Below are 22724 nucleotides of genomic sequence, written 5' to 3' on the forward strand. Positions count from 1 at the left end.
TCCTTCCGTATCCCCCTCCTGCGACACACTCTGCACTTTTTTTGGGTTCGTCCCTTCTTTCCAGTATGGGGGACCACACCTGGAAAGTGTTGGCCAGGGACGATCCGGGCACCTACAGTTCCCGAGGTACTCCGGCCTGCTCTTTCCCGGTCCGAAAAGATCAGGGCCTTGAGGACTGCCTCATAGAACTGGAGGAATGTCCCTGTGCTGCCAGCGCTTCGGGATAGTACAAAAGAGTTGTACATGGCAACCTGCACCAAGTAGACCGCAACTTTTTTGTACCATGCCCGGGTTTTGCGCATGGCGTTATATGGCTTGAGGACTTGATCAGAGAGATCAACTCCTCCCATATACCGATTGTAAGCGACGATACAATCGGGCTTGAGGACCGTTGCCGCGGTACCTCGCACAGGGACAGGGGTGATGCCGTTACCATGAATTGTGGACAGCATAAGGACATCCCTCTTGTCCTTATACCTGACCAGCAACAGGTTTCCAGTGGTAAGGGCACGGGTCTCACCCCTGGGGATAGGTACCTGGAGGGGGTGGGCAGGGAGGCCGCGTTGATTTTTCCGCACGGTCCCACAAGCGGACGTGGATCTGGCGGCAAGGGACTGGAACAAGGGGATACTGGTATAAAAGTTATCCACGTAAAGGTGGTAACCCTTATCCAGCAGTGGGTACATAAGGTCCCACACAAGTTTCCCGGTAACACCCAGAGTGGGGGGACATTCTGGGGGTTGAATCCGGGAATCTCGCCCCTCGTACACACGAAATTTGTAAGTGTACCCTGAGGTACTCTCACAAATTTTGTATAGCTTCACGCCATACCTCGCCCGCTTGGAGGGCACATACTGGCGGAAAATGAGTCTCCCCTTGAACGCAATGAGAGACTCATCAACCGCGACCTCTCTTCCAGGTACATAGGCCTCCATGAATTTGGCCCCAAAGTGATCGATGACCGGCCGTATCTTGTACAGACGGTCATGGGCAGGATCACCTCGGGGGGGACATGCTGCATTATCGGAATAATGCAGACATTTCCGGATGGCCTCAAACCGGGAGCGTGTCATGGCTGTACTGTAAAGTGGGGCCTGGTATAGGACGTCCCCACTCCAGTACAGCCTGACACTGGGTTTTTTGACCAGGCCCATATGCAGCACGAGGCCCCAAAATGTCCTCATTTCGGCTGCACTGACCGGCGTCCAGCCACCGGGCCTGGCCAAAAAGGAGCCCGGGTGTTGAGCGACGAACTGTTGGGCGTACAGATTCGTCTGCTCCACCATCAGATTTACCAGTGGGTCACTGAAAAAATGACAAAAAAAGTCATATTCAGTGTAGCCCACTATGGAAATCTGGATTCCTGATTGGCCTACAAAATCAGGAATCACAGGCTCGTATCGCTCTGGGCTACACCAGACAAGTTCACCGGCAGGGGGCTCCGGTGGATTTAACTGGTGGGCCGGGAAACCAGTACGAGCCCCAGAGCTGCTCGTACTAGTGTGGGCCACAGGGTCCCTAACATGGCGGTCCCCTTGCTCCGCCTGGCGGCGTCTCCGCCGCCTTAGGGGGCTCATCATCATCGCTAGATGATGAGGAGGATGCGGATGACAACAGGAATGTGGGGTCATCCTCATCCTCACTGGGACTCTCGGAGTCAGAGGCAATCTGGGCGTATGCCTCCTCGGCCGAGAACGTCCGGCGGGCCATAGGGGAGTGTGTGTCTGCGTGTATATGTGCGTGTGTGTAACTCTTTATTTTGTGTGCGTGTGTGTGGGGGCACGGGTGTTCACGAACTCACCCTAAAACTAACAGAAAAAAAATAAAATAAACTAACTAAAAAAAAGGGCAAAAAATGTGGGGGAAAAAATTCAAAACCGCTGATCAACCGTCCGAAGTTGATCAGCGGTGGGGTGTGCGATGCGCTAACAGTGGCCGGACACTAAGTGCCGGCCACAGTCAGCGTACACGAAAAAAAAAAAAAATGCACCCCAAAAAAGGTGGGGGGGGGGGCAGGGGGGGGGGGGCAAGTGGCAGCACCCCTGGGGGGTCTAGGGTCACACAGCTGTGCTGTGGACCCCAGACACCCTAACTTAGGGTGATGCAATAAAAGTTCAGAAACTAACTTTCCCTTTTTTTTCCCTGCCTAAACCAAACTTTCCCTAGCTGTCCCTATGTACCTGATGGGGTCCTGGGGGGCACAGATCGGGTCCTGGGGGGCACAGATCGGGTCCTGGGGGGCACAGATCGGGTCCTGGGGGGCACAGATCGGGGTGCAGGCAGCGGTGGCAGACACGTGCAGGCAGCTCCTCTCTCCTCCGGCTCCGGAACACAAAAGGAGGAGGAGAGGAGCGCCTGCCTCTTTTGAATCTGCCGCCGGACCGCCCACAGACCAATCAGAAAGCGATCCTGAGTGGTGATGTCACCATCACCACTCAGGATCGCTGGATGGTGATTGGTGGGGTGAAATCACACCACCATCACCATCCTGTTCCGGGTTATCGGGACTTCAAAGACCCGAATAACCCGGAAACGCAGAAAACCGCAGGTCTGAATTGACCTGCGGTTTTCTGCGATCGCATACATGGGGGGGTCACCGGACCCCCCGGCGCATTTGCTCCAAGTGCCTGCTCAATGATTTGAGCAGGCACGGGGTTCCGATCACCGCCCGCCGTGCGGCGGTGATCGAAAATGCACAGGGCGTACATGTACGCCCTGTGTCCTTAAGTACCAGGGCACAAGGGCGTACCTGTACGCCCTATGTCCTTAAGAGGTTAAATGGCAGGTTTGGCCAATGATCTAATTTATGTGGGGAGTTCCCATCATCATCTGTAGGGGGAGAGGAGGATCGGACGAAGTAAATATTTTTGCCTGATCCTTTTGTTCTCCCAAGAGATAAACCACTGCCAGAAGTGTCCGTCAGCAGCTTTCTCCTCCCTCCCCATTCAATACAAATACATTTTCATTCAAACTAAAGGTGTATGTGGGAAGACTAGAAAGACTCAGAAGAGATAGCTGTCCACCAAACCATCATTTGACAGCTATTGAATGTGTACGGTCAGCTTTAGTCTGCAGGGTTTTCAGCATTTTCTTGAAATAATAATGAGAACACAGGGGTTCATTTTCAGCTGACCTCCATTTTCAGCTGAGGTAGGACCCATATACACAGGCAAATGATCAGGCCTATATTCAGAAACAAACGCTTATGCGAACGCTCATTCCTCATTATTGTCCAGTGTAAATGTCTTGGCAATCAGTCTACAAACTAGCTCGTTTTTTGGCTGATCGCATCATTTATGTGAGCATTAATGGACTAGAATCTGTAAAAGGATGCTTAGATAAGAGGTGAGGTTTATTGATCTGTGTGTCCTATTGCAGACAGGGCACAGCAGGGAGGCTCCTGCTCCAGCCAGTTATCTAACCAGGCGCAGGACTGTGAGGAGGAGGAGGAGGAGGAGGAGGAGGGGAGCATGGATGATCTCCTGGGACCCAGAAGATGTATTTCTCTGCTTTAATTGCAATAGAAGGAAAAAATAAGATCTGCTCCTTTTTTGCGAATTTTCTGTGTTTAGTGCTTGCTTAAAACTAAATCATTATTTAGTTTTTAGGGTAAAAAATAAACAGAGGATGAATAAAACTCTAAAACATAAAACAATAAAACTGAATTAGGAAAAAACTGTGCACCTCTTTTTCAGCTTCCTTTAGTTCCGCCTCCTTCTCTTTCACCCTTTGCACAAACATCTGTCTCATTTCTTCTTCTTTCTTCTGCAGCTCTCCTAAAAATTCATTCCTTTTTGCTTCATATGTCTCCTGCAAGCTATAAAATATACAAGAATGAATAATTTTGATACATGCCTACTAGTTGCACTAAACCATGTATTACTAATTTAATGCACATATATTGTTTAGAAAAGCCAGCCACTGAGGAATCCCAGAAATCCTTTGCATCATATTAGTGGATTTTCCACTGGCTTTTGAGGTACTTTACCGCTCATGCACATGACAGTATCCGTATCGAGGTCTGCAAACCATAAATATGGATACCTTCCAGGTGCATTCCTCATTTTTCTCAATCCCATCAATAGAAATGGTTATACTCGTTGGCAAAGTGGACAAGAACAGGACATGTTCTGTAATTTGCGGAATGGACATATGGATGCATACAGCGGGAAGAAGCAGCGGCGGCCGTGCGGGGACCAGGAGCGACACGGGGAGCCAGGTAAGTAGAATCAGTGAGGAGTCCGGGCAGTAGGGGAGTAATTTCCAGCCTCAGATAACCCCTTTAAGGTCCATTTAAATGGGCATATCTCTCAGGGCAATTAACATTGCCCAATCATTAGCTGCATTTACATGCATTGGTTATTGGGGCTGTATGGGGATGAATGATTGTAATAGGATCATTCATCCCCACAGAGTTTTATTGTTTCTCAGCAGAACATCCCTTTACATACATAAATTCACACAAACTTTCAGATCACCTGACAAACAAGCATTTTGCTTGTTTGTCAGGTGATGGGACAATTATTGTATTTATTAACAATAATAGGTCCGATCAATGCTCCAGGAAATTAGCCTTTATTCTGTATAAATACATAAAGTAAAAGAGCAATCTGAACAAAAACAGAAACATACATGAAAAGTATTAATAGCCACTGTACGTTATTCACTTATTTGATGCGAACCTACAAGGAACCATTACCTGAACGGTTTGTTGTCAGGGTCATTGTCTTTAAACCCCATCTCCTCTAGCTTGCACCTTCGGTATAGTTCATAATGACGTGTGTGTGTTTGCTCCCGTAGATCTTCCATGTTCACCCGTATGAGCATTTCTCTCAACTTGACAAAGTCGCAATGTGTTTCATTCTCAACTAGATAAAAAAGGAAAGTTGGTTTTACAATCTAAAAACAGACCCAGAAAAACCAGTCAAGGTTATCAGCCTGTACTGTAGGTATAAGCCAAAATGAAGACACAAATGAACCTGATTGTTTTCTAAGAAACTACATTTTTAAGAATCCTTTTATCATAGGATAAATGTAGACTGTAAAGGCTTGATATATGCCAATCATAAGCCATACAATGCATGCATACAGCCCAACAGAAGACAAAAGGGATGGTCTCTGCTGGGTGAATGGGGGCTTATAATATACTAGTAGAAGGACCCAGCTTCGCACGGGTATATTTCATCTATTTCATTTAATGTTTGTGTGTGTCGTTATAAGATCGACAGTATCCCCCATAACAGTGACCTCTACAGTATCCTCTACTTAACAGTGAACTCCACAGCCCCTCACCCCTTAACACCCCCCCCCCCCCACAGTGCCCTGCCTCCTTAAAATGGGACCTCCCCAGCAGCCCATCACTTAACTTTAACCTTCACAACAGCCCGCCCCTTTAACAGTAAGTTTCACAGCACCCCACTCCCTTGACATTGACCTCCTCAGAGGTCCGCATCTTAACAGTGACCTATACAGCACCCTGCTGTATAGGGGACCGTCCCCTTATCTGTGACCTCCACTGTTCCCTGCCCCATTAACAGAGACCTCCACAGCACCCGTCACTAACAGTGACTGCCACAGTACACCTGCCCCGTTAACAGTGACCTCCACAGTGAAGGCCTGTGAGGAATATGGATTATTATTTAATATCAGCCATGATTCTCACACAAGCCATCTGCTGTCAGATAGCAGAGGGAGGAGCACCGCAGGGGGGCCTGGCTTTAAACAAGCCACTTGTTTACACATGGCACCTACTCCAGCCAGCCAGGAACCCAGCTAATGGAACAGGAAAAAGTCTAAGCCCTTCACCAGTTCAATCAAATTATCAGACATTAAGCAACTGGCGATTCATAAGGAATTATAAATCACAGACATAAACCAGATACATATTTGTGTCCCTGTGGCCACGATGAACAGGCCCGTGGTCATAGTTTGGTGGTGGGATGCCAGGGAGGGGATGTATAATGGCACCTGAGAATATAGATGTAGTGGCTGTTACTGAGATGTGGTTTAATGGGAGTAATGACTGGGATATAACAATACCAGGGTTCTCTCTATACAGGAAAGACAGAGAAGGCAAGAAGGGGGAGGGGTGGCCCTGTATGTGATAGCATAAAATCTAATTTGATACACGTTAGCGAGAACAATTTAGAGTCAGTTTGGGTTACCTTGCAGCTTGATAATCATAAGGTAACTCGTGTAGGTGTGATATATAGACCACCTAGCCAAGTCAAAGAATTAGATGATCTACTAGTTGAGGAAATAGCTAAAATGACATTGAAGGGGGAAGTTATCATTATGGGAGACTTCAATCTCCCTGATGTAAACTGGAAAACGAAAATAGCTAGTTCTGCCAGGAGTACAGATATTCTAAACTCCCTACTGGGATTATCTCTACAGCAAGTAGTTGAGGAGCCAACCCGGAAGGAGGCCATTTTAGATTTAGTATTCACAAATGGGAATTTGGCATCTGATATTACTGTAGGGGAAAGCTTGGGATCTAGTGATCACCAGTCAGTGTGATTGACTATAAGTACAGTGCCTGAGTCACACCACACAAAAAACAAAAGTTTTAGAAAAACTGACTTTTTTAGAATTAGATTAGTGGTATACGAGTCCCTATCAGATTTAAACAGTTTCATTGGAGTCCAGGAGAAATGGGACTACTTAAAAGTGGCACTATTGAAGGCAACAGAAAATTGCATTAGGCTTGTCAGTAAAAGCAAGGAAGAGACCACTGTGGTACTCAGCAGATGTGGCCAAAATCATTAAAAACAAAAAGATAGCATTTAGGAATTATAAAAAACAAACGAGGATGACAGGCAAATTTATAAGATTAGGCAGAGAGAGGCCAAACAAGTTATAAGAGCTTCTAAAGCACAGGCAGAAGAGAAATTAGCTCAGTCAGGGAAAAAAGGCGATAAGGCATTCTTCAGATACATAAATGAAAAAAGAAAACTAAAACAAGGAATTACAAAATTAAAAACAAAAGGAAGGTATATGGAAGAAGATAAAGAACTAGCTGACTGCCTCAATGAATACTTCTGTTCAGTTTTTACAAAAGGAATATAAAGGAAAAGGACCTCAGTTAGGAATCTTTTGATGCATGTGTCTTTACAAAGGAAGAGGTTCTAAGTCAGCTGTCTAAAATTAATACAAATAAGTCACAGGGGCCTGATGGGATACACCCAAAGCTATTAAAACCATTAACAGAATTATTTAACCAATCACTGGCAACAGGAGTCGTCCCAGAAGTTTGGAAATTAGCAAATGTTGTGCCCATTCACAAGAAAGGTAGTAGGGAGGAATCTGGCAACTGTAGGCCATTAAGCCTGACATCAATAGTGGGGAAATTAATGGGAACCATACTTAAGGAGAGGATTGTGGAAATCTAAAATCCCATGGATTGAAAGATGAAAAACAGCATGGGTTTACTTCAGGGAGATCACGTCAAACTAATCTTATAGATTTTTTTTTGATTGGGTGACTAAAATAATAGATGGAGGAGGTGCAGTAGACATCGCTTATCTAGACTTTAGTAAGGCTTTTGATACTGTCCCACATAGAAGGCTTATCAATAAATTGCAGTCTTTGGGCTTGGACTCCCATATTGTTGAATGGATTAGGCAGTGGCTGAGGGACAGAAAATAGAGGGTTGTAGTCAATAGAATATATTCAGACCATGGTCTTGTTCCCAGGGATCTGTTCTGGTACCCATATTGTTTAAGATAATGCACCTGGGGCGTAAAAACCCAAGAGCAGAATATAAAATCAGTGATAAAGTCCTAACCTCAGTATCTGAGGAAAGGGATTTAGGGGTCATTAAGAGGGAGCTGCTCATGCCGCTCTACAGAGCACTAGTGAGACCTTATTTGGAGTATTGTGCTCAGTACTGGAGACCATATCTCCAGAAGGATATTGATACTTTGAAGAGAGTTCAGAGAAGAGCTACTAAACTGGTACATGGATTGCAGGATAAAATTTACCAGGAAAGATTAAAGGACCTTAATATGTATAGCTTGGAAGACGAGACAGAGGGGATATGATAGAAACTTTTAAATACATAAAGGGAATCAACAAGGTAAAAGAGAAGAGAATATTTAAAAGAAGAAAAACTGCTACAAGAGGACATTTTTAAATTAGAGGGGCAAAGGTTTAAAAGTAATATCAGGAAGTATTACTTTACTGAGAGAGTAGAGGATGCAAGGGATAACATTCCTGCAGAAGTGGTAGCTGCAAATACAGTGGAGGAGTGCAAACATGCATGGGATAGGCATAAGGCCATACTTCATATAAGATAGGGCCAGGGGCTATTCATAGTATTCAGTATATTGGGCAGACTAGATGGGCCAAATGGTTCTTATCTGCCGACACATTCTATGTTTCTATGTATACATATCTCCCCACAGAAACCAAATAGCGGTACCATGCTTGGACTCTAAATGGTAGCTGGAACCCAGGCGGATCCATTGGTCTCAGAACCACCTCCCTGCGACATTCTGGTCTGGAGCCATGAGCCCTAATCGGTTTTGTGGCTCATTTGCTGCCAGCCCCAGAAGAGGAGGAGTGGACTCCTCCCAGAGGCCGGGAGGGGAGGGGACAGCTAAAGGTGAAAAGGCTCATGCCAGCAAGCGGACGTGTCTTTTCTCTGAAGGGGGGGGGGGGGGGGTCACATTGTGCCATATGTTTAGAGGGACCTGCAAACTGCTGACTTCACTGACTCCCATGTGACTACAGCTAAGAACTCATCACAACCCAAAAGACTTTTTGCTCCGTTGAATCCTGTTTGTACCATACTACCTATATTTGCAACCTCAGTGTATAGTGTTATTTCTAGTGAGCCCTGAAGGCAATTAAATATATAATTTAATCTTGCGCTGTCTTGTATCTCGATCACAAATCCCCACGTCCGTGTGTTGGCTACTGCGGGTTGGTTTCTCACCCAATATAATCCCGTTAACGGATCGGGCTAATATCAAACGAGAAGCTGGTGACAGTCTTCCCAGGCTGGGGCAGTGAAAAGGCTCCTCAGCTTTTTGACTCTCTGTGCCGTGTGGACAGGAGGAGTCCGTGAACACTGTACCAAGCTGACCTTACCTGCTCCTTAGGGACGGCGTAACGTCACGCCTTGGTAACCAGTAACTGAGCTGTGTATCTAATCCTATTATGTGTGATACTGGTCTAAAACTTTTCCGGACACTTGATGTACCTGTGTGCCAAATCTGGTGAAGTTCGGTCCAGTCGTTTGGTCGCGCATAAAGAACGTCCAAAAAGACAGACAAACGTCCAGACAGAAACTGATTATATATATATATATATATATATATATATATATATATATATATATATATATATATATATATATATATATATATATATATATATATATATATATACACATATACACACACACACACATAATAGAAAAAATAGGACTGCACTCCTGAATAAAAGTGAAATATGTGAACTTTTATTCACCCATAATATGGCAAACTTGCGACGTTTCGGCTCACAAGAGCCTTCCTCCAGCCTCCGAAACGTCGCAAGTTTGCCATATTATGGGTGAATAAAAGTTCACATATTTTATTTTTATTCAGGAGTGCAGTCCTATTTTTTCTATTTTGTATTATTGGGGTATTGCCGCTGCCCTTGTTGGACATTGCACCCGCTTTTTGGATGGTGCTCCCGCTGGACTTTTTCTACAATATATAGTACAGAGCAAAAGTTTGGACACACCTTCTCATTCAAAGAGTTTTCTTTATCTTCATGACTATGAAAATTGTAGATTCACACTGAAGGCATCAAAACTATGAATTAACACATGTGGAATTATATACATGACAAAAAAGTGTGAAAAAACTGAAAATATGTCATATTCTAGGTTCTTCAAAGTAGCTACCTTTTGCTTTGATTACTGCTTTGCACACTCTTGGCATTCTTTTGATGAGCTTCAAGAGGTAGTCTCCTGAAATGGTCTTCCAACAGTCTTGAAGGATGTTGGCCCTTTTGCCTTCACTCTGCAGTCCAGCTCACCCCAAACCATCTTGATTGGGTTCAGGTCTGGTGACTGTAGAGGCCAGGTCATCTGGCGCAGCACCCCATCACTCTCTTTCATGGTCAAATAGCCCTTACACAGCCTGTCCTGTTGAAAAATAAATGATGGTCCAACTAAACGCAAACCGGATGGAATAGCATGCTGCTGCAAGATGCTGTGGTAGCCATGCTGGTTCAGTATGCCTTCAATTTTGAATAAATCCCCAACAGTGTCACCAGCAAAGAACCCCCACACCATCACACCTCCTCCTCCATGCTTCACGGTGGGAACCAGGCATGTAGAGTCCATCCGTTCACCTTTTCTGCGTCGCACAAAGACACGGTGGTTGGAACCAAAGATCTCAAATTTGGACTCATCAGACCAAAGCACAGATTTCCACTGGTCTAATGTCCATTCCTTGTGTTCTTTAGCCCAAACAAGTCTCTTCTGCTTGTTGCCTGTCCTTAGTAGTGGTTTCCTAGCAGATATTCTACCATGAAGGCCTGATTCACACAGTCTCCTCTTAACAGTTGTTCTAGAGATGTGTCTGCTGCTAGAACTCTGTGTGGCATTGACCTAGTCTCTAATCTGAGCTGCTGCTAACCTGCGATTTCTGAGGCTGGTGACTCGGATGAACTTATCCTCCGCAGCAGAGGTGACTCTTGGTCTTCCTTTGCTGGGGCGGTCCGCATGTGAACCAGTTTCGCTTGATGGTTTATGTGACTGCACTTAGGGACACTTTAAAAGTTTTCCCAATTTTTTGAACTGACTGACCTTCATTTCGTAAAGTAATGAGGGCCACTCGTTTTTCTTTACTTAGCTGCTTTTTTCTTGCCATAATACAAATTCTGACAGTCTATTCAGTAGGACTATCAGCTGTGTATCCTGACTTCTCCACAACGCAACTGATGGTCCCAACCCCATTTATAAGGCAAGAAATCCCACTTATTAAACCTGACAGGGCACACCTGTGAAGTGAAAACCATTTCAGGTGCGTACCTCTTGAAGCTCATCAAGAGAATGCCAAGGGTGTGCAAAGCAGTAATCAAAGCAAAAGGTGGCTACTTTGAAGAACCTAGAATATGACATATTTTCCATAACTTTTTTGTTATGTATATAATTCCACATGTGTTAATTCATAGTTTTGATGCCTTCAGTGTGAATCTACAATTTTCATGAAAATAAAGAAAACTCTTTGAATGAGGTTTGTCCAAACTTTTGGTCTGTACTGTGTATATATATATATATATATATATAAATTAGATGCGAGATAAGGGGTACGGGAGCTTCCCTGATGCATACAATAAAGCTAAATGATAAATTGTATGGAAACAGAATTACTGCCAACACACAGATATCAGGACATACCTTGTACAGTTCCCCATGGGTACTGCCGAACCTTCATCATTTTGTTTCCTATTTTGACTTCCTCTGTGCTTCCAACGACAGCAAATGGTAAGTGAGCCTGCAGAAGAAAATATATAGGATAGCTAACCAAAGTCCAGCTTAATAAATGGGTTCTCACATCGCACATTTTACAATTTACCTTCTACAATACTTCGGGCGCTAAAATCAAATCTCCAACCACATGCAGTGCAGGGCAAGTGTACACAAAGCTCTATGTATTCACCTTATATAATATATGATAATTGCCCTTACAGATGAAATTGGCATGGGAGGTAATTGACCGCAAAGCAGTAAAGTGCTATTTAAAAACAAATCTAATAACTGAAGAATACGTACATTCATTGTTCCATTTATCTCTGCCACGGTTTCGTCATCTGTTGGGAATTGATAGATCTGCACGCCATTACTAACCAGCTCACTTGTGATTTTTATCTTGAATTTTGTCAGCTCACTCTTAGAAATGGCATCCGACTTTGCAATAATTGGAATTATATTAACCTACACAAAAGGAAAAAGAAAAAAAATCTCAATAAATCAAACAGGACTGAGCATATATAAAGATACAATTCAAACCATGAATGCTAGATATATAATCCTAATGCAAATTTGTCGAATTTGGGACTACAGAGTTTGACATGGATGAAGACAACCACAAAAAATATTTCAGGGAGTTGCACCCGGTCCTTGTGCCATCTGGTGTTTTTAATGTGTTTAAAAAGGTTCACTGGAAATGATTTAAAATGTCTGCCAGCGACCCGTCCTAGAATGTGAACCAGTCTGGTTTGCCACCACTTGTGGAGCTGCTTAAAGGGGTTGTCCAGGTTCAGAGCTGAACCTGGACATCCCTCCATTTTCACCCCGGCAGCCCCCCTGACATGAGCATCGGAGCAGTTCATGCTCCGATGCTCTCCTTTGCCCTGCGCTAAATTGCACAGGGCAAAGGCATTTTTCTGAGTTCCGGTGACATACCGGGCTCTCTATGGGGCTGACAGGCAGCCCGGAGACGTCACCGGCACTGATGGGCGGGATTTGGCTCTGCCCTAGCCAGTAAAACGGCTAGGGCAGAGCTAAAGCCCGCCCCTCAGAGCCGGTGACGTCACCGAACACACTGCTGGGCGGAAGTTACCGCCCGGCAGTGTGTTATTGAAAACACAAGAGCCCGTGCCCTGCGCGATCTAGCGCAGGGCACTGGAGCGCATCGGAGCATGAGATGCTCCGATGCTAGGCTCAGGGGGGCTGCCGGGGTGAAAATAAGGGTATGTCCGGGTTCAGCTCTGAACCCGGACAACCCCTTTAAGTGGGTAATGATGCAACCCTGCCTACGATATTCCATCATGGCTGAGCAGCCCGACAAGAAAACTCTCCAATATGTAGTATAAGAGCCAGAGCCTAGTGTGGTGAGGCCCCGCTCCCTCAGCCCCCTACGCAGCTCAGGAAGTGGTGGTAACCAGTCCTGCTCACATTCTAGGACAGGTTGCTCAGGCCATTTTAAATAATTTCAGGAGAACCCTTTTAATAGTTGGCATCCGTCTGGCCGGCAATTTTTTATTTATTTTTTTGAATAGTCAAAATGGCATAATTTTTTTTTTTTTTAAATGAATAAAAGAAAATATATTTCCCTGCCACTCCCTTTCTAATGCTTTCTGTGTACCTACTCTTCTCTACGTCCCAGTCCCTCTTGACACACAGTAAATGCTTACTCAGCTGATCAATGGCTGCAGTGGTGACCATCGGTGATTGGCATAATGATCACTTTCTGTGTGTCAAGAGGGACCAGGGAAGTAGAGACCCGTAAGCATCCCTTTACTCCTGCAATTGAAGCAGATCTGTGATATGTCTAAGCCATTATTACAATAGGTACAAAAAATACTGTGCTTTTGGTAATAGCCAATAAAGAGTACCGCGGATTCATGGTAGTCTCCACTGCATTCATGTGGAAAGCACCTCCCCCGCGTTCTCCTCACCAATGACTGCAGAAACATCAGCTGTAGTTAACCACTGTTAAGAATACAGTTGCCAACCGTCCCAATTTTGTTGTGATTTTCCTGAACTTTCACCAAAATTTGGCTTTTCCTGAGCCAAAAATGGGTGTGGCTTTCGTAACACACATCCTAAGCACTAAGTGTACTTGAGGGAGGAGCGTAAATGCCCTAAATTTACCAAACAGAAGTGTTGGTAAGTGTGAGGAAAATGGATTATTATTTACTGGCAGCCCTGATTGTCAGTTGATTCACCTTTTAGCTTGTACACAGTGAGTGTACATGCAAAATATGTTCCCACCCCCAGCCATCTGGTTGTCAGCTAGCAAGGGAGAAAGCCCCAAGGGTCCAGGCTTCAAGGAGGCCCCAGGTGGATAATGTCACACCTCAACCAGCCAGTTTGGAGGCAACCAAATCTGCAGGAAAACCCCCAGCAGGGGGTCTCAGCTCTTGCCCAGGATCAATGTTAGCACATTTCATAAAGAATTATGAATCGCCCGGCCATCACAGGCGCAAACCGGATACATATTTGTGTCCCGATGGCCACGAGGAACGTGCCCATGTTCTTGGATTGATAGTGGGATGCCAGGGAAGGGAGATATACATATCTTCCCACAGAAACCAACTAACAGTACCATATTTGGACTCTACTTGTAGCCAGAACCCAGGCGGATCCGTCCCAGAACCATCTCCCTGTGACCTTCAGGACTGGAGCTATGAACCCTAAAGGGTTTTGTGCGTCATTTGCAGCCAGTCCAGCAAAAGGGGGGGCGGACCCCTCCCAAAGGCCAGGAGGGGAGGGGCCGACTACAGGTTAAAAGGCTTGTGCCAGCAAGCGGGCGGGTCTTTCTCTGAAGAAGGGTCACATCGTGTAATGTGTTTAGAAGGACCCAGGAACTAGCTGAGATCACTGCCCTTCATGTGACTACACCAAAGAACACACCACAACCGAAAGGAACTTTCATCTTACCCGGTAACTGACTTTTGCTCTGCTTAACCCTGTTGTACCCATATAACCTGTATCTGTAACCTCAGACCACTGTATATATTCTCTGTGTATATTGTGTTACATCTAGTGTGCCCTTACGGCAAATAACTATATAATTTAATCTTGTATCTCGATCACGAATCCCCACGTCAGTGTTTTGGCCTAGTTATAAGCTACCGCGGGTTGGTTTCTCACCATATATAATCCAGTTAGGACCGGGCTTATATCAAACGAGAAACTGGTGGAAGATACCCGGGCTGCGACAGTGCTGTTTTCACTGCGGCAGTGAAAAGGCTCTCAGCTTGTTGCCTCTCTGTGCCCGCGTGGACAGGAGGTGTCTGCGTAAACTGTACCAAGCTGACCTTACGTGCTCCTCTGGAGGGCATAACGTCACGTTTTTGGTAACCCGTGACCATACCGCGTCTCGTGAGCTCGACGTAGCCGACTTCAAGCGGGCACGAGGTGTGATATTAGTCACAGTAAGTATGTAAAGTAAGCATGCAAATAGGACAAGCAAACATGGAAAGCATTGGGCTCATAACAGGAGTAGGATAAAGGGACTTATAAAAATCTGAGACGACAAGATCAAGCATTTCATTTTTTTAGCTTACTGTATATGTACTCTGTCCTCCAGCTGGCTAATCAGATATTAGCTGAGACTATTAGGTTCCTGGCGGATCCGGAACTTGTAAAAAAAATTACCAGGAAAAAAAATAATTCTTTTTTTTTTTTAACCAGACACACTGCAAACAGATCAAACACTTGCCTCACTTCAACATTTGTCATCTAAAATGGAGTTACATTAGTAATCCTGTTCCTTACATACTGGCTTAAACTTACTATCAAACCCCTTTTCCACTGCATGGAACTGACTAAACAATATTGAGATCTACTCTCTCTCTCACTGGGCCAAAGTTGCAGATAGTATATGGTACTTTTTCGGTACCACATCCAAGGAAGCTCTAAACAACTCAAGGCAGTAACATGAAGGTCACATGACCACAATGCAGATTACCGACTGGTCTAAGAAGGGTCGCTACCCTGCTACCATCTACATTGAAGGCGTATCATATCCACAGTGGACAACCAACTAGCTGGTACCAAAATAGACTAGAGGTGAGTAGAGCAGGGAAGAGTCAGCACCATGCACTTTAGTTAATACATAAACATTAGGAAACATGGAAAAAAAGGTATAGCTGTGCATTGTAATATTCAGATATTTGAGCTACCAACCTTACTGTCCAGTTTCTTCATAGTCACCAGGTCCAGAGATTTCAAGGAGTGTCCAGTAGGGGCAATAAAGTAGAGGCAGGCATGTATACGAGAGTCATGGTAATTATGAAGAACTCTTTTAATCTTCAGCTCTTCTTGCAGGTATGCCTCAAACTGGGAGTCAATGAAGTCAACGATGGGCTTGTAACTTTAGGACAAAATAAAAATTATTTCTTTACCCTTTTAAGACTGGGGGATTTTCCAGTTTTTCACTTTCTACTCCCAGCCCTCCCAAAGTCATAACTTTTTTTTTTTTTTCATTAAAAAGCCTTTTGGCAGGAAAATACTTACTTTCTAGTGGTTACATATAATGTGGTGGGGAGCAGGAAAAAACACCATTCCGTCACTGTTTTATGGGTTTGTTAGTTTTTGTTACACCGTTTTCTATGTGGCAAAAGTGACCTGTTACTTTTATTCTCTGGGTCAGTAGGATTACAACGATATTACAAATGTATAGTTTTTCTTCCATTTTAATACTGAAGAAAATAATGAAAAACTTTGGAAAAAAACTAATTTTTTCTTTGCACTGCTATATTTAACTCCCATATTTTTTTACTTTTATGTGTACAGAACAGTGTGAGGGCTTATATTTTTGCTGTATAATCTGTACTTTTCATTGATACCATTCTGGGGTGTGTATGACTTTTTAATCACTTTTTATTAAAAAAAATTGTGGTAGGTGAAGCGACAAAACGTCAAATTGGCCACCACCAATGTAGTTTAACTGTGGAGCGGCGGAAGGGGTTAAACTCAATCAATCAAAATAACCCATACTTATTGGAAATATAGGAATCCTTGTGCTGTATATATTATCTTACAAAATAAAATTACACTATATGCAATAAATGGCCAAACAATGTTGAATCAGTATTCTCCAATGCTTTTTGTTATGCCCCTGTGTTAAAAACTAAATTTAGGGGGGGGGGGGGGGGGGGGGATAAAATTTAAACAAACAGTTAAAGGGGTTGCGCCACAAAAAAAAAATATTCTACAGTTTTTAAACCAGCACCTGGATCTGAATTCTTTTGTAATTGCGCTTAATAAAAAATGTAGCATAGCCACTGAGTTATTAAATATAATGCATCTGTATAGCGCCACCTGCTGTTTTTTTTTTTTCTTATTTCTTTGTCCGGCTCACTGAGATGGCCGCACATGCTCAGTTTCATCTTTCAACTGCCTCCTGAGCTGTGATTGGGAGAGCTGAGACACGCCGCCTTAGATGCAGCAGAAAAGACACTCCCCTGAGCTGCCAGCTTTATATAAATCTAGCAGAGCAGTGAATGGGGAGATCTCTGGATCCATGTGAGGTGCAGGCCTGGTTCTAGCTTTGTTAGGCCCCTTTCACATGGGCGAGTATTCCGCGCGTGTGCAATGCGCGAGTTGAACGCATTGCATCCGCACTGAATCCTGACCCATTCATTTCTATGGGGCTGTGCACATGAGCTGTGATTTTCACGCATCACTTGTGCGTTGCGTGAAAATCGCAGCAAGCTCTATATTCTGCGTTTTTCACGCAACGCAGGCCCCATAGAAGTGAATGGGGCAGCGTGAAAATCGCAAGCATAATAGGTTGCTAGGTGACGATCGGGCTGGGGACCCGATCTGTATTATTTTCCCTTATAACATGGTTATAAAGGGAAAATAATAGCATTCGGAATACAGAATGCAAAGTAAAATAGTGATGGAGGGGTTAAAAAAAAAAGAAAACATTAACTCACCGAGTCCACTTGATCGCGTAGTTGCGGATCTCTGTCTTCTTCTGTAATGTTGAGCTGCTGGCTAAGGTCCTGTGGTGACGTAACATCACATGATCCAATCACATGGTCCCTGAACCATGTGATTGGACCATGTGATGAGCACAGTGACGTCATCAAAGGTCCTATTCCTGTGCACAGCAAAGAAGACGACAGAAGAGATGCCGGCTGCGCGATCAAGTGGATTAAGGTGAGTTACATTTTTTTTAACCCCTCCAGCCCTATTTTATTATGCATTCTGTATTAAGAATGCTATTTTCCCTTATAACCATGTTATAAGGGAAAATAATACAATCTACACAACACCTAACTCAAACCCGAACTTCTGTGAAGAAGTCCGGGTTCGGGTTTGGGTACCAAACATGCCGATTTTTCTCATGCGCGTGCAAAACGCATTACAATGTTTTGCACTCGCGCTGAAAAATCGCGCATTTTCCCGCAATGCACCCGCATCTTATCTGGGCAAAAAACCTGACGCCCGTGTGAAAGAGGCCTTAGAAATTAGATTGTCATTTACTATATGATGACTGATTTTAATTTTTTACATTAGCCATGGGATAACAACTTTAAACACAAGACCTGCTTGTGCTATGACAGTCTTAAGGGGCCCTGCGCTGCCGGAGCAGGCATATATTTAATAACTAGATGACCTTTCCATAAATTTAATGCATCGATGCGCCTGACTGATGTCTAATGGCAGCTTGTAGATTTCAGTCATCATTTAAGTCAGTTTCTGGCATAAATGACAAATGTGGCTGGGCCTTTGGCCTCGCCTACACACCGCCATCGCCATGTCCCCTTTTCAGAAATGGGTGAGGGTGGCGTAAAAATGCCAGTTGCAGCTTTTTAACACCAAATTTATGGTGTGGGACGATAAGTCTCCCCTACATTTTTAGTATTGTGATCATTGCACTGCAGCTTGTCCACGTTATTAGAATAATAATGTTTAATTTTCCATATTGATCATGCATTACATATGAAATTAGTGTTACCTGTCTTCTTTATTAATCTGATCTCCAAAACCTGCAGAGCTAACAATGGTCATTTTCAGCCGAACATTACTTTCTGTCAGATCATAGGTGCTGGATTTCAGCTGAACCCCAGGCTGTGAATGCAAAGTTTGTTCCGCTTCAAACTTTGTATTAAATAATGTATCCATAAGAGTGGATTTGCCAAGACCCGTCTCACCTAAAAACAAAGCACATAAAATCTTTAATTTACGAACGTCTACTAAACATAGTAAATAAATGCGCATCAAGGACAATTACCTTTATAAAAGGCACACGAAAAAAAATATCTAATAGGTAACAAACAAGAGTAATATTTTTAATCAAAATACTGTTACCATTGTCTTGCAAATAAGAGGTGGAAATTATTCTAAACTAACTTTCACTTTCCGCTATTTAGATCCGTCATAGGATCTCAATAGCGGGGAGTAAACGCTTCCGTTTTGTCCCTATTGTTAATGGGGACAAAACTGAACTGAACGAAATGGAATGCCACCAGAATGCATTTCGTTCCATTTGGTTGCAAGCAGCGTTTTTCTGTCCGTGATGTGGTGCCGAGCAAGACGGATCAGTCATGACTCACAATGCAAGTCAATGGGGACGGATCAGTTTAACTCTGACACAATAAAAAAACTGATCCGTCCCCCATTAACTTTCAATGGAGTTCATGACGGATCCGTCTTGGCAATGTTAAAGATAATACAACCGGATCAGTTCATAACAGATGCAGACGGTTTTTACTGATCCATGACGGATCCAGCAAAAAACGCTGGTGTGAAAGTAGCCTTAAATGTACTTTACACAACCAGGGGGGAGACACCTAAAAGCATTAGTTAAAAATAATATAGACCAAATATAATTTACAACACGTTGAGGTTTTTGAGTCCACATTACCACTTACTATGTCCCAGCCCTGGTTGGTATTCTATAATTTTAATATTGCATTTGCACTTTACTATAGCTGACATCCACTTATCGCTTACTTTTCATAAATTTAGCACTTGCATGTCAATAGGTTTTATTTAATTATACTTTTTTTTTTTTTTTGCACAGATTTCTAGCTAAATCTCACCATATAAAAAGGTTCTTTCACGCTCACCGGAACTGCCTGCCGGATCCGGCAATCTGTATGCAAACGGATATCATTTGTAGATGGATCCGGATTCTTCTCACAAATGCAGTGCAATACCGGATCAGTCTCTCTGGTTGTCTTTTTGGAAAAACGAATGCGGTATTTATCTTTTTCCTGCGCAGACCGCAAAACCGGATCGTTTTTTTACGGAACACTTGGGGCCTTAATGCATTCCAATGGAAAATAATGCCAGATTCGGCATTCCGGAAAGTGTTCCGGAATTTTGGACGGAGAAAATACCACTGCATGCTGCAGTATTTTCTCCATCCAAAAACTGTACAATGACTGAACAGAAGACATCCTGATGCATCCCGAACGGATTGCTCTCCATTCAGAATGCATTAGGATAAAACTGATCAGTTCTTTTCCGGTATTGAGCCCCTAGGACGGAACTAAACACCGGAAAAGAATAATGCAAGTGTGAAAGTACCCTAACAGGATATATAATAATCTTGGCATATAACTTTTTTCTTTTTTTTATTATAGTGGACCTATATATGAATTTTATTATATGTGATTTGGATCATTGTGGAACTTTCAACTAATTATTGTATAATTGAGCCAATTTTTATGAATAAAATATTTTTAATTATATTTTGTCTATATTATTTTTTAACTAAGGATTTTTTCTGTGTTTTTGTTTCAAATATATGTTGTTGGTTGTTAAAATATATACCATAGGTGTTTATTATTATTTGCCTTTTTGCTCAACCAGACCTCAGCTTTCATTTCTTAAGTGCACAGAAAATAATAAGATTTTGATTTGTTTGCTATGGACAATAAGATCAACTGTCCAGCAGAACGAGTACCTGAAAGCGTCCGGATCCCCACCACATCCAATTATAGTCAATGGGGACTGGCAATGAATGGCAGTATCCAGCTACCGTAGGTTGGATCCGGTGAACACCAGCAGGCTGTTCTCTGCCAGATCAGTTAAACAGAGGTGTGAACCTACCTGAATACATCATAACGTATAAGTTAACTGGAGGCCATAAATATGATGTGAACCTAGCCTGACACTTGACTCCTACTCCTTTATAACAGTTTATTTGTATACCTACTATTTGCAAAGGGGTTTTCAAGATTTTGTTTAACATTTTGTAAAAACAAAAATGCCCTTACACTCTGGTTACCACTAAGCCTGCAGGGGGTCACAATCAATGACCTCCGCTTTCATGTGTGCATGAGGCTGAACGGCATGTGACTGCTGAGGCCAGTGTATGGGTGCAGCTCTCACATGGACAATAAACTGCACATTGCCACTGCAGGCCCAGCTGGGATAGGAGAGGGGAGTGTGTTTTTTCCCTTTGCTTTACACCACCCCAGGGCCGGTTTTAGACAAAACGTGGTCCTGGGAAAAATTAAAAGCAGGGCCCCAAATTCTGAAGTACTGTATCAGTCACATTTATTCACGACGCAAGCAGCCCACGATTGGTTGCCAACAGCATCAAAATGGATGATGACATCCAGGGACCTGAGCAGAGGTCGGAGAGCACCAGAGCCGAGAGACAGTGTCAGGAATCAGGTAAGGCCAAGTTCACACTTCAGTTGTTTGGTCAGGGACCTTGAGCTTGTTTGGAGGTTCTAGCAGGAGAGCGCAGCTACTCGTATACCCTTGACCGAAGATCGGTGCTTCATCTACCGGTGACAGCCATCCTCATCGACCGAGCGCGCAGCTTCGGGAGGGACGCACATGGAGTGGTGAGGGAGGAAGGGGACACCCGCCTAGCCAGCCAGATCAGCCGAATCAACCCTAGCGATCAATGGAGGTGACAGATGTCGCAGCCAGATCGCCCTCACATCCTTGTTTGGTCAGTTATTTCCATCAGTTATTGTGAGCCCAAACCAGTAGTGAAGGCTACTCAGAGATGAGGTATAAGGCAAAGATTTCCTCCTGTTCTGTGTTAACACGCACCTGGTTTTGGCTCACAATAATTGATGGAAATAACTGAAGTGTGAACTCAGCCTAAGGGCTCATGCAGACAGCCGTTGCTCGTCTGCAATATGTGGGCACCGACTGTGTGCTCACCATATCACGGATGTGGACCCATTCACTTGAATGGATCCGCAATCCAGAAGGTGCGTTGCAGAACGGAGGAAAGGAACCCCACGGAAGAACTATGGAGCGCTGCCGTGGGGTTTCTCTCCATGCCCAATTTTGTTTAAAGAATTATAGCACACTTTCTGTAAATCCAATAAACTTCATTTCACTTCTCAAATATCACGTGTGTGTCTCCTATATGATATATTTAACTAACATTTTTTATCGTAACAACCAACGATTTATACAGGAAAATCATGACAATTAACAAGGTTGCCCAAACTTTCCCATCCCACTGTACAAGATATATAGGTAGATAGATACGAGATAGATTAACCTATATTTAGACCATTGTGTTCCAGGCAGCAATTAGTTAATAAACAAAAACAGCTACAGTGTGCGTGTCCTGTATATTCTCTGCAGGCTGCCTCTCCTCCTGTACCTATCAGGTTATGTCTGCCAACAAGCAGCACTTGTCATTTATTGCAGCACAGAGAGAGGAGAGGGGCCAGCAGTACATATGTCCGGTCATTAGAGGGCGACATTCTGAACTCACCAGTAAACCAGAGGAGCAGAGGAGGCCATTATCTTCACAGTGCAGGGCCTCCTGTGAGAGAGGAAGGGGCTGGGTCCAAGGCCTGCCTGCTATGGATGCAGCACCCACCTCCTCACTACAGCATAATGACCCTGCGGGCTACAGTGGGCAGGAGACCAGGGACCAGCGCTCCTTGCTGTGCTCTTCTCAAGTGCGGCCACCAGCTCTCTTCCACTTCTGTCTGGGCAGCTCAGCAGGGGGCCCCATTTAGGGATGTGGCCTTGGGCAATTTCCCTGTTCCCTCCCCCCCATCTAAAGCCTAATTTCACGGACGCATTCTGTACGTGTTCTCCACGGCACCCCATTCAATTTAATGTGTGCATTCAGAAATCAGTGTTTTAGCACAGTCCGTGGCTCAGTGTTTTTAGCACGGCTGCATGCTCTATTTTGTCCGTGTTCACGGATCCATCACGGATGCCATGCGTGTTTCACGGATCATTAGGAAAAGATGCTTTGAAAATTATTTTTCAGCTGTTCAGTGTCAGTGAAACACTGATGCAACACGGACCGCAAAAAACC

At 44.0% G+C, this 22724-nt stretch overlaps 1 protein-coding gene across 7 annotated transcripts in view; it reads right to left on the reverse strand.

Annotated features, from left to right (window-relative positions):
• SEPTIN6 (septin 6) overlaps window positions 1-22724 on the reverse strand; it is a 106352-nt gene that overhangs the window by 28338 nt on the left and 55290 nt on the right. For all 7 annotated transcript variants that reach the window (XR_006391197.1, XM_044305277.1, XM_044305274.1 and 4 more), the window contains exons 3-8: window positions 18423-18618; window positions 15638-15824; window positions 11774-11935; window positions 11399-11495; window positions 4700-4868; window positions 3685-3817 (exon numbers count right to left, since the gene is read on the reverse strand). Coding sequence is in view for 6 of the 7 variants with exons in the window: in XM_044305277.1 (XP_044161212.1) it covers window positions 3685-3817; window positions 4700-4868; window positions 11399-11495; window positions 11774-11935; window positions 15638-15824; window positions 18423-18618 (944 nt within the window). In the remaining variant the exon portion in view is untranslated. The remainder of the gene's footprint in view (window positions 1-3684; window positions 3818-4699; window positions 4869-11398; window positions 11496-11773; window positions 11936-15637; window positions 15825-18422; window positions 18619-22724) is intronic.

Source organism: Bufo gargarizans, chromosome 9 (assembly GCF_014858855.1).
Source record: "Bufo gargarizans isolate SCDJY-AF-19 chromosome 9, ASM1485885v1, whole genome shotgun sequence".
Taxonomy (NCBI): Eukaryota; Metazoa; Chordata; class Amphibia; order Anura; family Bufonidae; genus Bufo; species Bufo gargarizans.